This window comes from Arachis ipaensis, chromosome B05, assembly GCF_000816755.2.
Source record: "Arachis ipaensis cultivar K30076 chromosome B05, Araip1.1, whole genome shotgun sequence".
In the NCBI taxonomy this organism is placed as follows: domain Eukaryota; kingdom Viridiplantae; phylum Streptophyta; class Magnoliopsida; order Fabales; family Fabaceae; genus Arachis; species Arachis ipaensis.
Genome location: NC_029789.2, coordinates 15,316,323 through 15,336,277, shown reverse-complemented (window position 1 = coordinate 15,336,277; position 19,955 = coordinate 15,316,323). Strand labels below are relative to the sequence as shown.

At 35.7% G+C, this 19,955-nt stretch overlaps 2 protein-coding genes and 1 non-coding gene across 8 annotated transcripts; 1 reads left to right on the top strand and 2 right to left on the bottom strand.

Moving 5' to 3' along the window:
* LOC107640232 (transcription factor EGL1-like) lies at nucleotides 10,305–14,729 on the bottom strand. Of its 2 annotated transcripts, none has more exons than XM_021123149.1 (8): nucleotides 13,815–14,729; nucleotides 13,450–13,707; nucleotides 13,170–13,266; nucleotides 13,012–13,026; nucleotides 12,216–12,272; nucleotides 11,312–12,088; nucleotides 10,794–11,220; nucleotides 10,305–10,595 (listed from the first exon to the last, which is right to left on the bottom strand). In XM_021123149.1, the coding sequence occupies exons 1-8, from the start codon at nucleotides 13,910–13,912 to the stop codon at nucleotides 10,579–10,581; spliced, it is 1,746 nt and encodes a 581-aa protein (XP_020978808.1). In that variant the 5' UTR covers nucleotides 13,913–14,729; the 3' UTR covers nucleotides 10,305–10,578. The 2 variants fall into 2 exon arrangements, with proteins under 2 accessions (XP_020978808.1, XP_016199261.1); XM_016343775.2 differs by having other exon boundaries at nucleotides 10,807–11,220; nucleotides 13,815–14,728.
* TRNAD-GUC lies at nucleotides 15,404–15,475 on the top strand. The gene has a single exon. It is a non-coding gene; the product is annotated as a tRNA-Asp (tRNA).
* Nucleotides 15,535–19,442, bottom strand: LOC110271785. 5 transcript variants are annotated; one of them, XM_021123147.1, is made up of 3 exons: nucleotides 18,740–19,442; nucleotides 16,586–18,463; nucleotides 15,535–16,109 (listed from the first exon to the last, which is right to left on the bottom strand). In XM_021123147.1, exons 2-3 carry the CDS (start codon nucleotides 18,437–18,439, stop codon nucleotides 15,786–15,788), a joined length of 2,178 nt encoding a protein of 725 aa, XP_020978806.1. In that variant the 5' UTR covers nucleotides 18,440–18,463; nucleotides 18,740–19,442; the 3' UTR covers nucleotides 15,535–15,785. The 5 variants fall into 5 exon arrangements, with proteins under 5 accessions (XP_020978806.1, XP_020978805.1, XP_020978807.1 ...); XM_021123146.1 differs by having other exon boundaries at nucleotides 16,586–18,735; nucleotides 19,082–19,442; XM_021123148.1 differs by having other exon boundaries at nucleotides 19,186–19,442.

The following is a 19,955-nucleotide window of genomic DNA, read 5'->3' as shown; positions in this document are numbered from 1 at the left end:
TTTTTTCAAAAGGTGGAAGTCCTTCGGCAAGGTTGGACGAGAGTTGAATATGCTTTGTCAAGATCATTGGAGACTTCTCTACCTAGGTTGCCATCTACTCCTTCATTTGAGTGGGTAAAACTTATCTCTATTAACTTTATAGTCCCACTTGAGTATGGTATGCTTGAAACGGATGGCCAACTTAGGAGGCTTTGTGGAATTAAGTGTAAGAGAATGATGTTTAGTGGTTGGAGTTGCAAATCAAGACTCATCAAGGTTGAGATTTCAAGAGGTAGATGCCAGGGTTGGACTAGTGATCAATTGGTTGGATCTAAGAGAAGAGTTTGGTACTTCATTGAGAATTCGGATTGCTTGCCACCTGGTTGGAACAATGATGATCCACTTAAAGACGGGTGTAGAAACAAGATTTGGGATCCGGAATACAAGAGGATTAACTTTGGGAAATCAAAGCTTGTGAAGAACTTCATCAAGGTTTGGTGAATTCACTTGGAAATGTTGGAACTTATTGGAAGTCCAAGCGTTGGTGGAAGTTTCAAGATGAGTTCAAGCACAAGCCACCATGACAAGGAGCTTACCAAATGTCCAACTTAAGGACTTTAACTAAAAGTGTTAGGTAGGAGACACCCCGCCATGGTAAATTCTTCCTATTTTATCTTTTATTTATATTGGTAATAAGTTGAATTTTTAATTTTACTCAGATTTATTTATTTATTTATTTATTTTGAGTTATGGTTTAGCTTGTTTAATAATCTTTGACATTACTTTGGTAGCTTGTTAGCTTCTCAACCAACTTTAAAAAAAAGGAGGGTATCACGCGTACGCGTGACCGACGCGTACGCGTCGATTCCAATTTTGCTCTCTGGTAAAAAAACCTGAGAGTTGTGTTGGAACCATGCGGGTGGGGTGCTAGGCGCACATCCCAACCCACGCGTTCACCTCGCTGACGCATACGCGTCACTTGATCCTTTGGCATCCACGCGTAGGCGTGGACGACGCGTGCGCGTCGACGCCAAAATTTTGATGGTCCAATACTTAAACTAGAGACTTACGCGGGAACTGTGCGAGTACTGTGCAACGAGCACAATTCACCTCCACGCGTACGCGTCACCTTCTCTTTTCTGCTTTTCACGCGTACGTGTGACTGACGCGTACGCGTGACTGACGTGTATGCGCCGCTTCTTCTTTTCCTTTCTTCTTCTTTCTTCTGTCTTCTCTCCTTTATTATTCTTTCCTCTTTCTTTTCTTCTTCCTTTCTTACTCTACTCTTCTCTCACTTTTCAACATTTCACTTCTCATTTTTCTTATCTTTCTTTTTTTTTTTTGTTCATTACATTTGTATACTTGCATTCATTGCATTTTAATTATGTTGTTTGTTCCTCTTTTCTATTCTATATTTGTTATTTTAACATTGGTGTTAAATGTTCTTACTCATCTGTCGAATATTTTTTCCATTGTTTTGGCGCTTAATGACTTGTTTTATATTGTTAGGTGATATTATTTATAGGTCAATGCTAATCTTTTATGACACTTGTATTCCTTTTGCATTGATATGAACTTATATTGTCTTTTATGACCCACTCTCTCTCCCTCATTGTTGCAATTCTTGCACTATTGATATGCCATTTGCCTATATTATTTTTCTCACTTGCATGTTGTAGCTACCATGTAATTGAGAACCTCATTATTATTTGGAATTAGCCCACCTAGACTTTATTTGTTTGCATATCTTTGTTTGTGGGTTATTCTTCTTCCTTTTTCTCTTTTTTCAGGATGACCACCAAGAAGGGAGACAAAAAGCTTCTAAATGGGGCGACAAACAAGTTCCTCCGCACAATCTTTTGAAGAAAATTCATCAGTTGTAGCAACCCTAATCCACTTAGCATATCTTTTCTTGCACCGAGGACGGTGCAATATTTAAGTGTGGGGAGGTCGATACCGACTTCCATGGGTAACTACTTCCTGTCTCAATACTAATGTTTATTTTCTTTGTTAGATTAGTTGTTGCATTGCATAATAGATTGCACGTGTAGTTAGTTGCTTGCATGTATGTACTACTTGGTTGAAGTGATAAATTCTCTTCCAAGAAACTGTTTTATAGCATTTCACTAATTTGAATTAAAATTTTTGTTGAACTTGCTTGAAGAAATTTATTTTGGAATATGGTTTAGAGCTCAAACACACAAAACCAGTGAGATTTTGAACCTATTTGATTGGTTGCATCTTATCAACCAATGTTTTATTTTGGTGTGTGTTGTTCTCTCTAAAATTGTGATCTTTGTCTTGCTTGATTCTATATTTTCATTGTTTGATATATGTATGCACTTATGTGATTGAGGCCTTTGTTTCACTATAGCTCACATACCCATATGACTTTACCCTTTCATTTCCCTTTGCAATCCAATATTGAGCCTATTTTATCCATTTATTCTTTATTTTAGCACATCATTAACTCTAAGTGGAAAATAATAAATGTTCCTAATTTAAATTCTTGGTTAGCTTAGACTAGTGAAAGTGTTCATGATTTAAGTGTGGGGAAGTTGGGTTTGGAAATATTTGGTTTGGGAATTGATAATGTTAGACTTTTTTGTGAAAATGTGAAAAGAATGTTGAGGACATGTTCATGCATTCAATACCTTAATCGTATGCATTGAGAAAAATAGAAGAAAAAGAAAAACCAAAAATAAAAAGAAAATAAAAGGAAAAAATAATAATAAAAAATAAAAAGGGGACAAAATGCCCCAAAGTAAATGGTGATAGCAATGCATATGTACTGCACTCAAAATTGGAATGTATGAATATGTGGTACAAATAGTTAATGGGTAGTTAGATTTTGTATTCTGATTACATGGATTGTCTTAAGTTAGGTGGGAAGTTTAGGCTAATCAAGGATTTAGATTTTTATCCATTTGACCAAATACAATTCTACCTTGATCCTAACCCCATTACAACCCTTAAAAGAACTCTTGATATGTGTGTTTGTGCATTAAATTTTTGTTGATTGGTAGAAGAAGAGCAAGCCTTAGAAAGCAAAATTAGTAGAGAATTGAGAGAATCGAACCTCAAACACTTGAGCAATTAGAGTGTATACACTTCCGGTGAGGGTTTGATGCTCGATTCTTTGTTCCCGCCTTTCACGAGCTTTCTTCTTGCACGTCTACTTGTACTTTATTTTGGAATTTGAATTAGTGAAATTCAGTTCATATTTATTTTGGAATGTTGATTTACTTTTAACCAAGTAGGTAAAAGTATTTTGCATTTAGTTACATTCATATAGATAGGTTGCATTTCATAAATTCTACCATTCTCTTCACCTCCTTTATAGCTTCTCTTGAGCTTAGCATGAGGACATGCTAATGTTTAAATATGGGAAGATTGATAAACCACTATTTTACGGTTTATTTTGTATTGAATTGAGTGGATTTTATCAATAATTCATACAATTATTCATATAAATTGCATGGTTTTACAAATCCTTCCTAATTTTGTGCTATGATTGAAAAATGCTTCTCTGGCCTTAAATTTGCTAATTTTAATCCTCTCTCGTTACTATTCGATGCCGTGATATGTTTGTTAAGTGTTTTCAAGTTTTCTAAGGCAGGAATGGCTTAGAGAATGAAAAGGAAGCATGCAAAAGTGGAAGGAACACAAGAAATTAAGGATTTCAGAATTTGATAGCGACGGGCACGCATGGACGACGCGTATGCGTGACGAGCGTCACATGCTGCATTAAACAGAATCTGCTGGGGTAATTTTTGGGCTGCTTTTTACCCAGTTTCAGGCCTGAAAATACAGATTAGAGGCTGCAGAGTGGAGCTGGAAGGGAGACACACTTTCATTCACACAATTTTAGGTTTTAGATGTAGAATTTTAGAGAGAGAGGAGGGTTTTAGGGTTTTTAGTCTTGTTCCTTCTCAAATTCAGATTTCTACCTTACTTTAATTTAGTTTCTCTTCTACTTTTATTTGTTCTAGTACTTTAGTTTATCTATTTCTCTCGTTGATTTCTTTATGTTGTCAATTTAGTTTATGAATTCTTCTTTTTTTTTTAATCCATATTAATACAATTTATGTTTCCATGTTTATGATTACTTTCTTTAATTTGTTGTTATCGTTTCCTCTTGACATTGTTAGCCTTAGATTTTGCTATGTCTTGTTAGTTTTCTATGTTTTTATTTTATGCCTTCCAAGTGTTTGATAAAATGCTTGGTTAGATTTTAAATTAGATTTTTATGTTCTTGACTTGGATTGATTAATTAGAGACTCTTGAGTTATCAAAAGTCTTTTGTTGATTGGTGATTGAAGATTGCCGGTTAGCTTGAACTTCACCAAAACTAGTCTCTCACTATGAGTTGACTAGGACTTATGAACTCAAGTTGATTGTATGCAATTGACCTTCCTCCATTAGTTAGAGGTTAACTAAGTGAAGGCAATTCACTTTTACCATCACAATTGACAATGATAATGATGATAGGACTTCTAATTCTCTTTCCTTGCTAAGAACTTTCTTAATTATTAGTTTATTTTCTTGCCATTTTACTTTCTTGTTCCTTATTTCAAAAACCCTAAAAATATACTTTTCCATAACCAATAATAAACTACACTTCCCTGCAATTCCTTGAGAGACAACCCGAGATTTGAATATTTCGATTAATTTTATTGGGTTTGTATTTGTGACAAACAATTCAAACATTGACCGAGGATAATTTGTTGGTTTAGAACTATACTTGCAAAGCGACATTTTCGTGAAAATCTTTATCGACAATTTTTCTCCGTCAATGCCTCATTCAAGATTTTTCCAATCTCTCAGTAAAGGATAGGAGCTCGCAAGCTAGGCCGGAAGAAGAGAAAGTTCAAAGTGTAAATAAGGCGCTGCTGCTAAGTGACTACGAGAAAGCAAAATCTGAGGCTAGAGGAGTTTTGGAGGAAATAAAGAAGGGAAAAGGAGAAGGAACAGATCAGTCCTATCATAATAAATCAGTTAGCGCTTTTTCAATTAGGGTGTGTGAAGGGACAAGGAAAGTTTTAGAGAAGAAGAAGCTGAATTTAAAGAAATTGGCTAGAAAAGGACAGAACCACAAACTTGTGACAGGTGCTAAAAGAATTACAACAGAGGTGGAAGGAAATTCAGCAACCAAGAAGCAATGTTTGAAGGACGGTGAGACAACTACAATGAGGGAGGGTGCCATCCAAAATTGGGCACCCAAGGAGGTATGAAGATGCTGTCGTAGAACTGTCGGGGTTTGGGAAAACCTCTGACAGTTCACAATATACAAAGGATTATTAAATCCCATTCCTTCGAGGTGTTGTTCTTGTGTGAAAGTAAAAACAACACCTTGAATGTTGAGAGAGTTCTAAGGAGAGTTGGGTTTAATTAAGTATACACGGTAGATCTGATTGGTCAATCTGAAGGTTTAGCATTGGCATGGAAGGAGGGAGTAAGTATTCAGGTCTTAAACAGGGATAATTTTCTGATTCACTTTGAATTAGAGATTCAGCGAAGTAACTTGAGGTGGGAGATTTTGGCGGTCCATTTGCACACGGATGAAACTATTACGGAGAAACAATATTCAAAGTTATTACAATTGATTGAGAATGATGGAGACTAGATTATACTTATGGGAGACTTTAATGCTATCAAAGCTCATCATGAGAAGGACGGGGGCAGACCTAAATCGGCATCATCTATAAGGAGTTTTAATGACTTTATTAATATGAGAGGGTTGGTGGATTTAGGTTACGAATGTGATAAGTTCACACGGTCGAATAGGCAATTTGGTGTCAATTTTATCAAAGAAAGATTAGATAGAGTATTGGTGTCAATGCAATGGAGGGCAGAATTTTCAAATGGCTATGTTAAGCACCTAGATGACATGGGTTCAGATCACAAGCCACTCCTTATTGATTCGGATAGGGAGGTAAGGAGAACGAAGAGGAGATTCCAATTTCAAGAGAGGTGGTGTGAGAATGAAGAGGTGGTGGAATTAATTAAACATACTTGGGCGTTAGACATGAGGGGTTCACCTATGTTTAGACTGGTTGGGAAGTTCAAGGCAACTAGACATTGCATAGTGGAATGACAGCAAAATTCTTCTTCTAATTCCAAAAAGAAAATTCAGGAAATTAAGGAAAAAATAGTAGGAGAGGCAGTTAAGGGAGATCAAGCTAATGGAGCAGCTATCAGGATATGGAGGCTATATTAGAAGATGCACTTGAGTTAAAAAAAACGATATTGGAAGGAAAAATCTTGAATCCAGTGGTTAAAATGGGAAAACCGCAATACAAAATTTTTTCACTCCAAATTTCACACTAGGAGTAGAAAAAATAAGGTGCAAGAGTTAGATGATGCAGAAGGGAATGTAGCAACCAGCATTGAAGGCATTGCATCAACCGGCCAACGATACTTTGAATAGCTCTTTAAATCAAGTAATCCAAGAGAGCCAACAACCAAAATTGAGGGTATTCCAACAAAAATCAATGCTGCTGCTACTAACCGTGCACTAGCTAGACCGATCACAGAAAAAGAAGTGAAAGCTGTTGTTTTTTTTACAAATGTTTTTTTGGCGCCGGAAGAAGATGAATTTACTACTAAATTATTTCAATTTTTCTGGAAAACGATTAAAGAAGATGTTTTCCAGGCGGCTAGAAGTTTTTTCTTACGAGGTAAAATCCTAAAATCCTTTAATCACACTCATATTTGTCTTATTCCGAAGGATCCGAACGCAAAATCCATGAAACATATCCGACCTATAAGCTTGAGTAGTGTTTTTTACAAAGTCTTATCAAAGATTATAGTGCACAGGCTTCAATTTGTGATGAATAGAATCATAAGTGACACACAGAGTGCTTTTATTAAAAGGCGGTTGATTAGTGATAACGTTTTAATTGCTCATGAATTTATGCATTTTTTAAAGAATAAGAGATACGGTGATTATGAATTAGCTTTGAAACTAGACATGAGTAAGGCGTATGACAAGGTGGAGTAGAGCTTCCTTTGGAAGGTTATGAGGAAGTTGGGTTTTTGCAGGACGTGGATGTAATGGATTCAGGAACTGGTGATGACAGTTTCATACTCTGTTGTTGTAGATGGTCAGCCTCATAGTTTTTTAAGCCATGTAGAGGGTTGCGTCAAGGCGACCCTCTTTTTCCCTATCTATTTTTATTTTGCGCAGAAGGGTTGTCCCATCTGCTCTACAGAGGAGAACAGAGACTGGAGATTACAGGTTTGAGACTTAATCAAAGGTGTCCTAAAGTCAGCCATCTATTTTTCGCAAATGACTCAATTTTATTCAGCAAAGCTACAGAGGAAGAGTGTCAAAATCTGATTCGGATCATACAGGTTTATGAAGATATTAGCGGTCAAGCAGTGAATCTGGATAAATCCTCAGTATTTTTCAGCAGAAATACTTCTATGGGCATTCGTGATCATCTATCTCACATCTTACATGTCTCTCACATTAGCAACTAGAACAAGTATCTTGGGCTACTAGTGGTTATTCATAGATCTAAGAGAGCTACATTTTCGTATATCAAGGATAAAGTAACACATAAATTACAGCACTAGAAGTGGGCCTTGCTATCTTCAAGTGGCCGAGAAGTACTAATAAAGGCGGTGGCAACGGCAGTTCCAATCTATACTCTGAGTTGTTTTAAACTGCCAGAGACGCTGGTTGATGAAATTCAAAAGCTCATGCTCCAATTTTGGTGGGGACAGCGAGGCTCGGAAAGAAGGATGCACTAGATAGGATGGAAAATTTTTTGTAGACCTAAGTCTCAAAGGGGTCTTAACTTCAAAGATCTTAAAGCCTTTAATCTTGCAATGTTAGTAAAGCAAGGGGTGGAGACTGATAACTAAGCCACACTTTCTGATTTATAATGTGTACAAGAGCTAATATTTTAAGTTCTCAAATTTTTTAAATGCGGAGGTCGGGAACAACCCATCTTGGGGTTGGCAAAGTATTTTGGAGGGTTGAAAAGTGATAGAAAAAGGAATTTTATGGAAAATTGGCAGAGGCAGTACGATTAAGATTCAGCAAGACCTATGGTTAAGAGACTTTCAAGCAATTACTCCTAATTCTAATAACCCAGAGGGTCAAAGACTAGAATCGGTCTTAAATTTGATGCTACCAGACAAAACATGAAACCAGACACTAATTCATGAGGCATTCAATCCAGCAATTACAAATGCTATTCTAAATTCAATAATTCACCAGGAGGAGGATAGAATTACCTGGATGAAGGAAAAATCTGGAACATATACAGTAGCTTCTCTAGTTATGGTGAGGCCTTTCAATTTTTTCACCCTCCAACAGATTTTTTTCCAGAACACTGCAGAAAGAAAGAATTATGGACAGCCATTTAAAAACTCAGATGTCAACTAAAGATTAAAAATTTTATGTGGAAAGTGATGCATGAGGGTTTACCTGTGAAACAGAAATTGGGGCAGAGAATTCAAACAGTAGTACCGATTTGTCCAAGATGCCACAGTGAAGAAGAATCGGTCTTCCATTGTCTCTGGGCTTGCCCGGACGCGGTTGAAGCTTGGCATGCATGCGGCCTCCCTATTCCATCTCACATGGACCTCCCATGGCAGTGATGGCTGAAACTGCTTGAACGGTTCAGTGACACTAACGGAAAGAAGAAGAAGAACGTGGCAGCTATTACAACTTGGTTGAATTGGAAGACTATGAATGAATTTGTTTTTGAAGGGAAACAGAAGTCCCCCTCCTAGTTGCGGAAGAAGCTCTGTGGGTCTTCAATGAACCTCAGGATTAGAGATGTACTCTTCCTCTCTTGAGACCTTTACTCTTCTTATTGTAAGTTTAATTGTTTTTTGGTGGAATATTTCCAATACTATTTTTCAATTGGTGTCCAAATATGGACTGTAAATTTATTTCTAGTGAAATAAAATGACTTTACCTTCGATAAAAAAGAACATCACAATTATGCTGAGCCACTTGACATTAAATGCTCAGTTTTGTCTTTTTTTTCTCTTATGGTAAGGCAATTATGTCGAGTCACTTGGCACTAAATGCTCAGTTTTATCTTTTTTTTTTCTCTTATGTTAAGGCTAGTCTTGTACATTACGACAAAGCTATGTGACAAATAAATTATAAGAAACCGAATCCCGCTTGGAATTTTGATCTTCTAAAACAGTAAATGATATATGTGAAGCTTTTTCTATAGAATAAGATGACTTATGTACATTTATTTTTACGTAAAGTTAATAGTTAAAAAATATTAGATAATTTACCATGTTTAATTAAATTATGACAGTTTTTAACTGTTTATTTCACATAAAAAAAAATGTACGTGAGTTTTTATCATTGATTAAATACAAAATTGTGTATGTATTTAAACCAAGGTTTTTTTATCCAAGTTAATAAAAGGTTTATATCATTTTTCAAGAAATATTTCATTAAAAAGCAAATGTTTCTATATAAAAAAAAATGATTAATTATATGACCCGTGATATTGAGGTCTGCATTCATCTCCTTCACTCGTCTTTGGTTTGGACTTCGCACCCAACATGCCTCTATGGTTCTATGACTCTTTTCTTCACATACAACAGATTGCAGTTTGCTTAACGCACGTAACATACAGATTGCAGTTTCATTGTCTTAACATGTCGAGTGATTGTGAATAGTTTATTAAAAGGAGATACTATTTCTCACATATACCAACAAATGTAGGGGATAGAGATGGTCATATTATTTATTGATTTATTTATTTTGGCTAAATGCTCACTGTTATTTTTATGGTCACATCAGTATTCGGTCTAATAGAAGTGTTACACTCCGTGAGCACGTTAGATTCCATTCACACTCTTATCTACATGAGTATCAATATCACAAGAAGGCTTTGTCTATAATAGAAAAAGTATAAATTGATTCTTTTAAGAACAAAAGGAATATGCCATTTTTGTGGTATGATGATTTTTTTTATACTAATTTTTAATATTATATAGATGATCTCTATATTGATAAAATTATAATGAGTGAATTGGAAGATAGTCCAATTATGGATTAATTTGTTTTTCAAGCCATGTGTCAGTTAATGTCTAACTCATTTAGTTAATGTGTCAAATTAGACAGTACAATTAGAATTTGATGGAATAAGATAACAGATCAACTAATTTGGCTGACGCTAATAATTATTGGAGATCTACGAAGCTAGTAAAATTTATTGGAGACTAATGCGTCTGATTTAGGATTTTTTGAAAACTAATTTAGGTAAATATTCCAACATTAATTATATGTATCAATTGGTCAAGGCTGAATGGTAAACTAGCAAAAATACAAAACTATAGTAAAATTACTAAAATATAATAAGCCTTCCAATTTGCAACTGCATGGAGAGAGTCAGGGAGAGAAGTCCATGTTACATAACTAAGAAACCAAAATGGCATGTCTAACAAGTAAACTATATTTTACCTGAACAAATCTTCCTACAAAATCTCCAACCACTTGTGAATGTGACATTACTATAAATCTAAATGTAATTAAATCGAGGTAAATACATTATTCAACTCTTCATAGCCGCTTTTTGGAGTGTGCGTCTAATCCTTTTTACTGGTGCAACATTATTTGCTCCTCTGAACTGTGGATAACAAAATATACTAAATTTAAGTTAAAAGTGCTAACATGATATTTTAGGCTATAGTTGATGAAGTAACAAACATAGATCATAGATGTCGACATGCTTAGAGTGTATCTGGTTTGTGTTATTATTTTCTGTTTTTCTTCATAAAATTCTAAAAACAGAAACGCTGAAAATGAAAATATAAACCAAACACACCTTTAATTGTTACCTTAGATTTAATTGTGAGATAGAGAGTCCCATGAGCTTTTGATGACTGAAGTGAATGACAATCTAAATGGAGGCTGCTAAGTGCTTCCACAGTTTCCAGCAGAAGTCCTTCTCTCCAAGGACACTTCATTTCAATCACAACTTCACTCTCACTCACATAGATTCCAACATCAATCTCTGAATTGTTCATCTCTTCATCACCAGCAGCCTCACAAGCCCTCCTCTTGTTTGACACCGATTTCGAATTCTTGTTGCTATTGTTATCAGAAGCCCTCTCCACCATATCCTGAGATGTTCTTGTACTTACTATACCATCCAAATCTGTTACATCCTTTTCAGCTTCTAACTTCCTTACCTTTTCCTCAAGTTTTCTAAGGTATTCCATGGCATCATCTAATATTGAAACCTTGTCATCCTGCAGAACTCATCATTATATGCTTATAATAATTAGTTTAATTTATTAAATTGTAACAAATGAACAATAACAAGTATCATATATGAATCACCTTACTAATTGTAGGAACCATTGATCTTAGAGTTAAAAACCTTTCGTTTAGTTTTGCTCTTCTCTTTCTTTCTGACAAAGCATGGTTCATGCCAACATCATCTACCTCTAATAATCTCATTCTGTCTTTGGAACCGATCTTTTCTTGAGACTCAAGCAATCCGTCCATGTGCATCAGAGGAACTTCAAACAATACCTTCTTTAACAAGTTCTGTGGTGTTCCTCCTCTTCTTGATCTTTGACAATCCATTGATCCTAGTTGCTTCCAAATGGCAAAGCTTGATTCCCCACGAAAATTTCGAAGATGCACTCTCATGATTAACCGGTCATCATCAGGGCGTATTGGAAGGGCAGAGAGTATCCTCTGATAATGCTTATCGTCGCTTCCGAGATTCACCAAGGTTGTTTTTGGGTTATCATTGCATTGTTGAAGGTCCTGTGCACAATGATTTTCGGACAAACAATCACTAGAATTCCTGGAGTTATGGAAACAGTTGCTGAATTCAGTTGGAAACATTGTTCTTCCATCTGTTTGTTGGTTGGCTTGTAATGCATTTGAACTAGTAGTAGGAGAAGTTATGTTGATTAGTTCATATCCTATTACTTCTGGGGTTAGTTTAAGACCATAAGCATTATGGTCAAATTCTCCACAAGCAACACCACCTTCTTCCTTGTTTCTTGTGTTCAAATTAGCTCCTGGATTATTTGGAAGGTTGGTTTCAAGAATGTCCAAGAAAGAATTCCTTATCACTTGAATAAGACTATAGTCTTCGGAGACCTTCATGCAAAATTGATCCAATTAGGTTCATCTGTTATGTACTTATTTTGTTTCATAGACAAACCAACACATACTATTAGATAAAGTATGAACTAATCAACATAATTAAAATTAAGGAAAAGCTTACCGGATCAGTTGTACCTAGCTCAATAACCCCATCCAGAAAGGGAAAGCACACCACTGTCTGAAAAGTTGAAAGAAGCATGAAGTAAGTTTTCTCACACTAAAGTGGAAACTATTTTGTTTTGACAATCTTCGTATTCTTAGAACTCATCAAGAAATTCAAACCGTTCAGCTTTTAGGAATATTAGCTATACATATATGCATATAACCAACTTGGGTTGGTTTAGTGGTTAGTTCACTAGTCTGTTTAAACAAGTGTCAAGGGTTCGAATCTCGTCTTGTGGCAAACCCTTAAATGGAGATCTGATCCGCAGCAAATTAGTCCTTAACTTGCCGGATCGAGAAATATCGTGGAATACCAAAAAAGAGCAATATATATGTAAATCTATTTTTATTATATAAAAGTTGATACTAACTTTTGAGTTTAAATCATGTTTTCTCTTTTAATGATACCATGTCAGCAATTTTAATTAATTGGACTATAAAGCATGGAATATTGACATATATAGCATGATTACTATATTTAGAATGCACATTATTGTCAATATCTATTTATGTTTGTTGAATGTTATGGTGTCTAAAAGGTAGTGCCTATTACTAAAAAAGGTTAAAAATTAATATTTAATTTAAAACATATAAAAATAAATAATTTTTAAAATATCAAAATTTACTACAAAAAAATAAGTTAGACAAAATTTAGGTACCAACTCATAGGTACTATAGAATCTTATCAACACAAAGTTAATGGGAATTTTTCTCCTCAAGTAACTGTTAGGTAAAAATCAAAATGAGGATGGTACCTGAATGGATGCACTCTGATCATGGGAAGAGACCATCGTTGAAAGCATGGTTACAGAACAAGAACCAGAAAGAGAAAAAAACACAATTATCAAGTGTCATTCCAAGAAAGGCATATAACTAGTATAGTAACAAACAAATCCAAGAAACATAATCTTACCTTAGCAAGTAATGAGCGACAGAAAACACCATTATCAGCAGAATGAGCATTGCACAACCAAATAGGTTGACCATATGCCAATGATCTTCCAGGTAAACTAAAAATATGTACATAGAAATGTGACCACTTTTATGAAGTAATCTTTTTGTGAAGACAATAGGTGAGAATTGTTAGATGATTTGACATGTATTATTAAATTATATCTAACAGTTATCAACTATTATCTTCAAAACAACTAGGAATCCAAAACTAAGACAAGATATGCTTAGAAAAATGTTACCCTTGGCCAATGTTGAACACAAAGGACATGCAAACCAAGTAGAACCACTCAGTATCTGTGAGATCTTCAGGGGACAGTGCCGCCGATGGCCTTTTCGTCTGCGAGCAGGATTTCGAGTCTGCAAGGGACGAGTATAGCTCTCGCAGCTGCTCACTTCTCTGTAAGCTTATTATTTGATCAGAGTTATGTTCTGCCACTTGGCTTGTCTTTCTAGTTTTGATGTCTCCATTGTAATAACCTTCACCCCAGCTCAACACCCTGCAAAATTTGCAGAGAATAAAAGAAGCATAAAAACAAACTAGCTTTGAACTTTATGTAGCAACATCTATCAGGAAAATCAGAATTGGAGGTTTCTTATGTAATACCCTGGTTGGGTAGGTGAGCTAGACCAAAAGATTGCATAGCTCCATTGAATGCTTCTCACAGCTAAAGCAAGCTGTTTCTTCACCTTCTCCGGCACCATTTTCTGGTTTTGGAAGCTAGTAACACACCTTAAATGCACTTTTTTTCTCAGAAGGGAAGAGATTTCTTTGACTCCTTCCAAGAACAATCTTATTTAATTGATTTTTTTAGAATGTATAATATTTTCCAAATAATAAAAGTGTAGTTGAGTTTCTTGATTCATGAACCTCCAATCAGACTTCACCATCTATGAAATGCAATGCAACACTAAACATATTGAGTATTGACTAAGACTCAATACTCAAAAGAGAAACAGTTTTGTGTGGAAGACTTGTTCTATGAGGATGCTATGCACATCAAAATAAAACAGATGGTCAACTTGTATATGATAAAGGCACTCACTTTAAGAAATTCCAATGGGATTGGAAATATTGGAGGTAGTGGTGTAATAATAAATTAATAATATTAATAATGATGGGAAATTGCAAGTTGGGGAGAGTAGAATCATCAAAATGTACTCAAGTATTGTAGTGTACGGATGAGAGACCGGAAAAGTCCAAAGAGGTGGGACCTACAACACAATCTCCAAAGTTCAAATACAAACACTTCTTTCCTTCTTTCCTTCCACAAAAGTGTTCAATGTTTGATATGATTAGAAACGGGAGAATACTGGTTCGCTTCCCTCATACATGTTGTAACTATATATGCACTTTCAACACAGACAAGAGAACAACAATGGAAGGATGTGACAGTCCAATGATGGGCTTCAAGAAACTAAAATAATTTATTGGAGGAAAAAGTTGAATGATCATGTGGCCTTCTGTGCTTGAAAATGTTTTGTTTTCTGTGTTGTTTCTGAGACTCCAATTCATTCATAGCACCCACCAGCTCAGCGTGCAGTCATTTATGTGAATGAAATAATTAAATTAAAACTTGATTATATGTTTGGATTAGTTCATTACACATTTATACTTGTTTTCAAAATAGTGACCACTCCCATAGAGTTGTCTTTATGATTTAACATTTTTGACTAAATTGTTATATAACAGTTCTCAACTACAGCCACAGCTCAAGTTAAAAAAAAAAAAGTACAATTGTTGAACAATTTGGTATTTTATATAAACGTGTGGTAATAGTATAGAACATGATAGAGTGGCAGAAGAAAAAATGTGAGGAGAGAAATGAGCTGAACAGAGCAGAGTACGAAACAGAGCCTTTTGAATTTTGATGCAGTCCACTAACTCGCATCAGTTGACTGCTTCTTTCTCATATGCTGTAACTATTTAACTCAACATATTACGATAGATTCAATCCTATTAAATTAATAGTAACTTAATATAACACTACCTAACCGTCAAAGTTCAAAGCACACAGTCACACACACTCCATAGTAGTTGCTTCATCTTTCTCTCTCACTCATTTCTGATCTTTTCCTCCTTTTATTTTGAGGTCAGAACTCGACTCATTCTTGAAATTCCGAATGTTAGTATTTTATTATAAACCTAGAAGTTTATTTATCAAATATAAAATTTCGAATTCAGTAATCAACAAAGTCGTTGTAGTATAGTGGTGAGTATTCTCGCCTGTCACGCGGGTGACCCGGGTTCGATCCCCGGCAACGGCGTTGGAGTTTTATTTTTGTTGCAAACATGTCATGCTTTTTCGTTACAGACATTATTTACAAGAGAAATGGTTACTATTTTCACATTTTCCCCCTTCGAAGTTCTAACTATCGCATTACAATACAAGTTTGTGGACAAAATTAATTATTTATAACTCTATTCCATTTACATTTTACAGACTATAGAATAAATAAAACTAAGTTACTACAAAGAATAATTCAATTTCTCCCATGGAGCAGTGCATTCTGTTCTGTCTCTAAATCTCTCTATACTTTAGAAGAAGAAATGTAGAATCTGTAGCTCCCATTTCTGTTATACTCGTGCAACAGGAGAAAAGGGTGGCATCGTTACATAAGGTAGAGGAATCCCTTTGTGAGTCTTGGACATGGTCTTGTTCTTCTCCTTTGATTGCATAAAAAGCTCTGCTTCCTCCCTCATTAGCATTTCCAGTGAATTACATTGAGATAATGGCTGGTTTTTCTCCCTCCGTGCAAGGCTACAAGTGGAAGTGCCATGCAAAATGGCGACACAAACGGAGAAGGCTTGTAACGGGGATAACCGAGCATGGAAATCAACTGTATATTCACCCTCTTCAACTCTGCTCATGCTAAAGGTAGGAGTATTTTCCTTGGCTCCCTATAAAGTATGCACAAAATGAAAAAAAATCAGATATTTGCTAAAATGTAATAATGACAACATTGTAAATGAAGCAAGTTGTACATTTTCATGTCTCATTAAATCAATTAATTTTCCAATCATAGAGTGAGTGTCTGTTTGCTCTTTTTAATTTTTATCCTAATCTGGGTGTATTCTATCTTATAGTAGCAAAATGGTTGCTAAGCATACAAGTAATAAGTTGGAACTAATTGCACTAAACTTGAGGACCTTGAAACTTTGCACTGGCTTATGTTATGCAGTTTCCAATAAAAAGGCATCAATCTTCTTCGGGAAAAAAGAAAACATGAAAATAAGAAACTGGAGATCTTAATGACCAAAACATAATGATAGAAAAGGAAGGTATTTTTTGTAATTACATCTTAATGAGATTTGATCAGTGAATGAGAAAGCATATACAATTAAGTATGAAGTAGTTAAATTATAGAACTATTTACCTGAAGAAAAAGTTGCAGTGGTTGATAATCCTTTATGAGGGGCTGGTCTTCAGCAAACTGAATACTAGGATTGCCTAAAAGAATAAGGGGACAGGCCATGTCCCAGCCACCACAGTCGCAACCTCCACCATGTTTCCATCGATCAAGTAATGATGAGGGACCAAGGTTTTCGCCACTCGGCAAACCATGAATGCCAGTTGGTAGTACCACCTTCACTTGTTCCTGCATTTTCCTGTTGTGGAAGCTTTTTCTACAGTGCTCTACAACTGAAGAGACATCACTTAGTTTGGAAAACGAGTTAGCCTCTCTCATATCCTTTCTTTTGTATTTCAAGCTTTTTCTCTTATCCAATGGAATTTGCAAACGAATAGAAGCAATTTCAAGGTTCGGATGCAATTCTGCGGATGACAATGGACATGAATTTGATTCATCAAAATCAACATTGCTTGTTGGAAGCTTGTTTTTACTAGCCAGACTCTTCTCATCTACCATGAGAGTTTCTCCCTTTGCTCCTACCCGGCAAGCTTTTAGCATTTTAGAAGCATCTTGCTCAGTGTTAGACTTCTTTTTACATGAAACACTTCTTCTTGAGTGCATTAGATCATACAACACAAATTCTGTCACCATCGAATTGTCCAATACTCCACCTTCTAATTTTGAACATAAATTACATGAAACTAACATCTGTGCTACTATTGATGGATATTTGTCACAATCATGGGACTTCAAACCTGAGGCATCGCTTTTCTTTCTACTATTGATGGAATGGAAGGTATATACCCAGTTGGAAGTATTACCTGCTCTCCAAGGCTTTGCTACAAAGACATCTTCAGGGCATTTCACCTTAAACTCAAAAGTTGGCAGCCCTTGCTTAATTTTCAACCTCAGATTACCGTGCAGATGAACCGGTGAACATGCTAGGCCTGAATACTTAATATCTCTTCTTATAAACTCAGAAACAATGTCAGCATGTTTTGCGGCGTTGGAGAAGTCATTCAGCAGAGATTTCTGGTAAGTCCTGTTTCTTGTTAAAGTAGTAGTCCCAGGCAATTTCACCTTAGTATCTTCTAGCATATGGCTGGCTGGACTTTGCGGAGATTTTGACTTCGCAAATGAATTCAGCCTTTTACCGACAGGGCTGAATGGCGGTTTTGGGTTACCTCTAGATGAGCAATCACTTTGTAGTGGATATGGAAAGTCAGCAACTTCAACCATAGCACTATGGTATTTGTGCAATGCCTCAAATGTGTCTTTCGGAAGAGGAGAATCACCATTAATTGTAGAACAAGCAACCTTATTATCACTTCTTACCTTTGAATACATAGAATCTACCCCTTCAACTGCACTAGAGTTTCTAGCCCAAACATCTGGATTTATGAAGTCAATAAATATTTCTGGAGAGTTGCACTCCATAGAAGCCCAGGATGCCGAAACAGATGGTGAAGCCACATTCGAATTCTGAGATATTTCAGAAGGTTCATCATCTGAGCTACATAAAGAATCAACAATGCTACCTGAAAAAGAGGCATCACTACTCCGACATGAAATTTCTATCTTTTTCCTTCCCTCCATGGTGTCCATTTTCTTTAGAATGGAGCCTCCTCTCCCTCCTACATTACCTTCCAATCCATGAGATCTACAGGGAAGTTTGTTGTACGAAGAATTGTGGAATTGAGCAAATTTGATCTGGGCAAAGTCCTCTTTTAGTTTCAAAAACTCATCTTTCCCAATAGCTTTTCCTTTTTTATATATTTTCTTCACATTCAAAGAATATTGAGGAGATAGAAGAACAGTATTGGGGCTCAGATCCGCCGAAGACTTGTCATTGAGATCGAACTCCAACTCTTGTCTCATTGATAAATTTAGGATCCGGCAACACTATTCAGTAAAGAAAAAAAAAGAGGGGGCATGAAGAAATTAGTTATTTGCAAGAGATATAGATCCTACTGCATTTGACACATTGCTGCATGCAATCTATCATTAAACAAGATTTAGATGCTATTGCAATAAGCAAACTAATCAAAGTGTACTCAGCTTCGCAATCAACATGGTTCTGCTCCTGCTCCTAATTATTGATTTGAACAGATGAAATTCACACAATATTGAAGTAGAAAGCAATAGTTCACAGAATTGCAGGAAATGAACGGTACCTACATTGCAAAACAGAAATCCACACTCTTCTGAAACATGTAATTTGCAATTGAAATTGTGACCTTACAAACAACCATTACTGGATGGACTGTTGCTCAAGCAATTGCAAAAGGTACAAACAATACAGCATGATCTCTATGAAGCTCAGCAGAATTTGAAACCAAACCATAACAGCATAAAAGAAAAGAAAATGGGAATAATAAAACACTGGAAAAAGGAAAGACCACAGTGGAGTATATCATTGATAAATGAAGGAGAGAAAAAGAGAGGGGAAAAAATAAAGCATCATCTACACGCAATCATAATCTCAAAAGCTTAAGCAGAAAGTTAAGAAGGAAGAAAAACCTGTGATAACAATTCATTAATGATGGCCCATTGGAAAATATAAGAATTTCTAAAGAGAGAGTGAAGAAGCTTAAAGGAAGCAGCTACAGTTGAAATTGGATCACCGGTAGCACTACAGAAGAAGGGGAAGAAGTAAAGTATGATGATTGATGATTAATGGTGACAAAAAAGTGAACTTGGAGACAGAAATCAAAACTAAGAGAGAGAATGTAAGAAAGGGAAGAATTCACATTTCAGTTTCAGAGAGAGAGAGAGAAAGAAGAGACAGGAGGCTGATAATGCTGTGTACATGTCTCTGCTAAAAAGAGATCATGTCCTTAAAGCAACCATCATATGTTATGCTCTCTCTCCGTCTCCGGTTCACTTTATAATTATTAATTAATTGTTATTATTATTTTGCCTTTATTTGTGTCTCGCTCATCGTGTGGGACCAGTGATCCAAAGCAATCAAGATGCAATAGCAACCCCCAAGGCATCAAAAAGACAAGTCACACCATAAAGAGACAACCTTGGCTTGCTGTGAATAAAGGGTAATTGTGTAAGTTAAGATTCCGATTAGGCATGATCAGTTACAGAAGTGGTTGTCTCAAAACATATCATTGTGTCAACGTTAAATACATATCAACGCCGAAATCCATAAAGTTCTAAATTACTAGAGTCTAGTACTACGACTGCACTGCGCATGTGACAATAATAATTTGCTACGTCTGTCGGTTGAAAAATAATCATTTAATTTATGTGCGTAATGGCATTGGATGGAGTCATTATTTCTTCTTTTTTCCGGTAGAAGGAGTCATTATCTCTAACTGAAAACAATAATAATCCAAAATAAGAACAGAGATGAGTACTGTCGAATTTAGAATCAGATCCACCG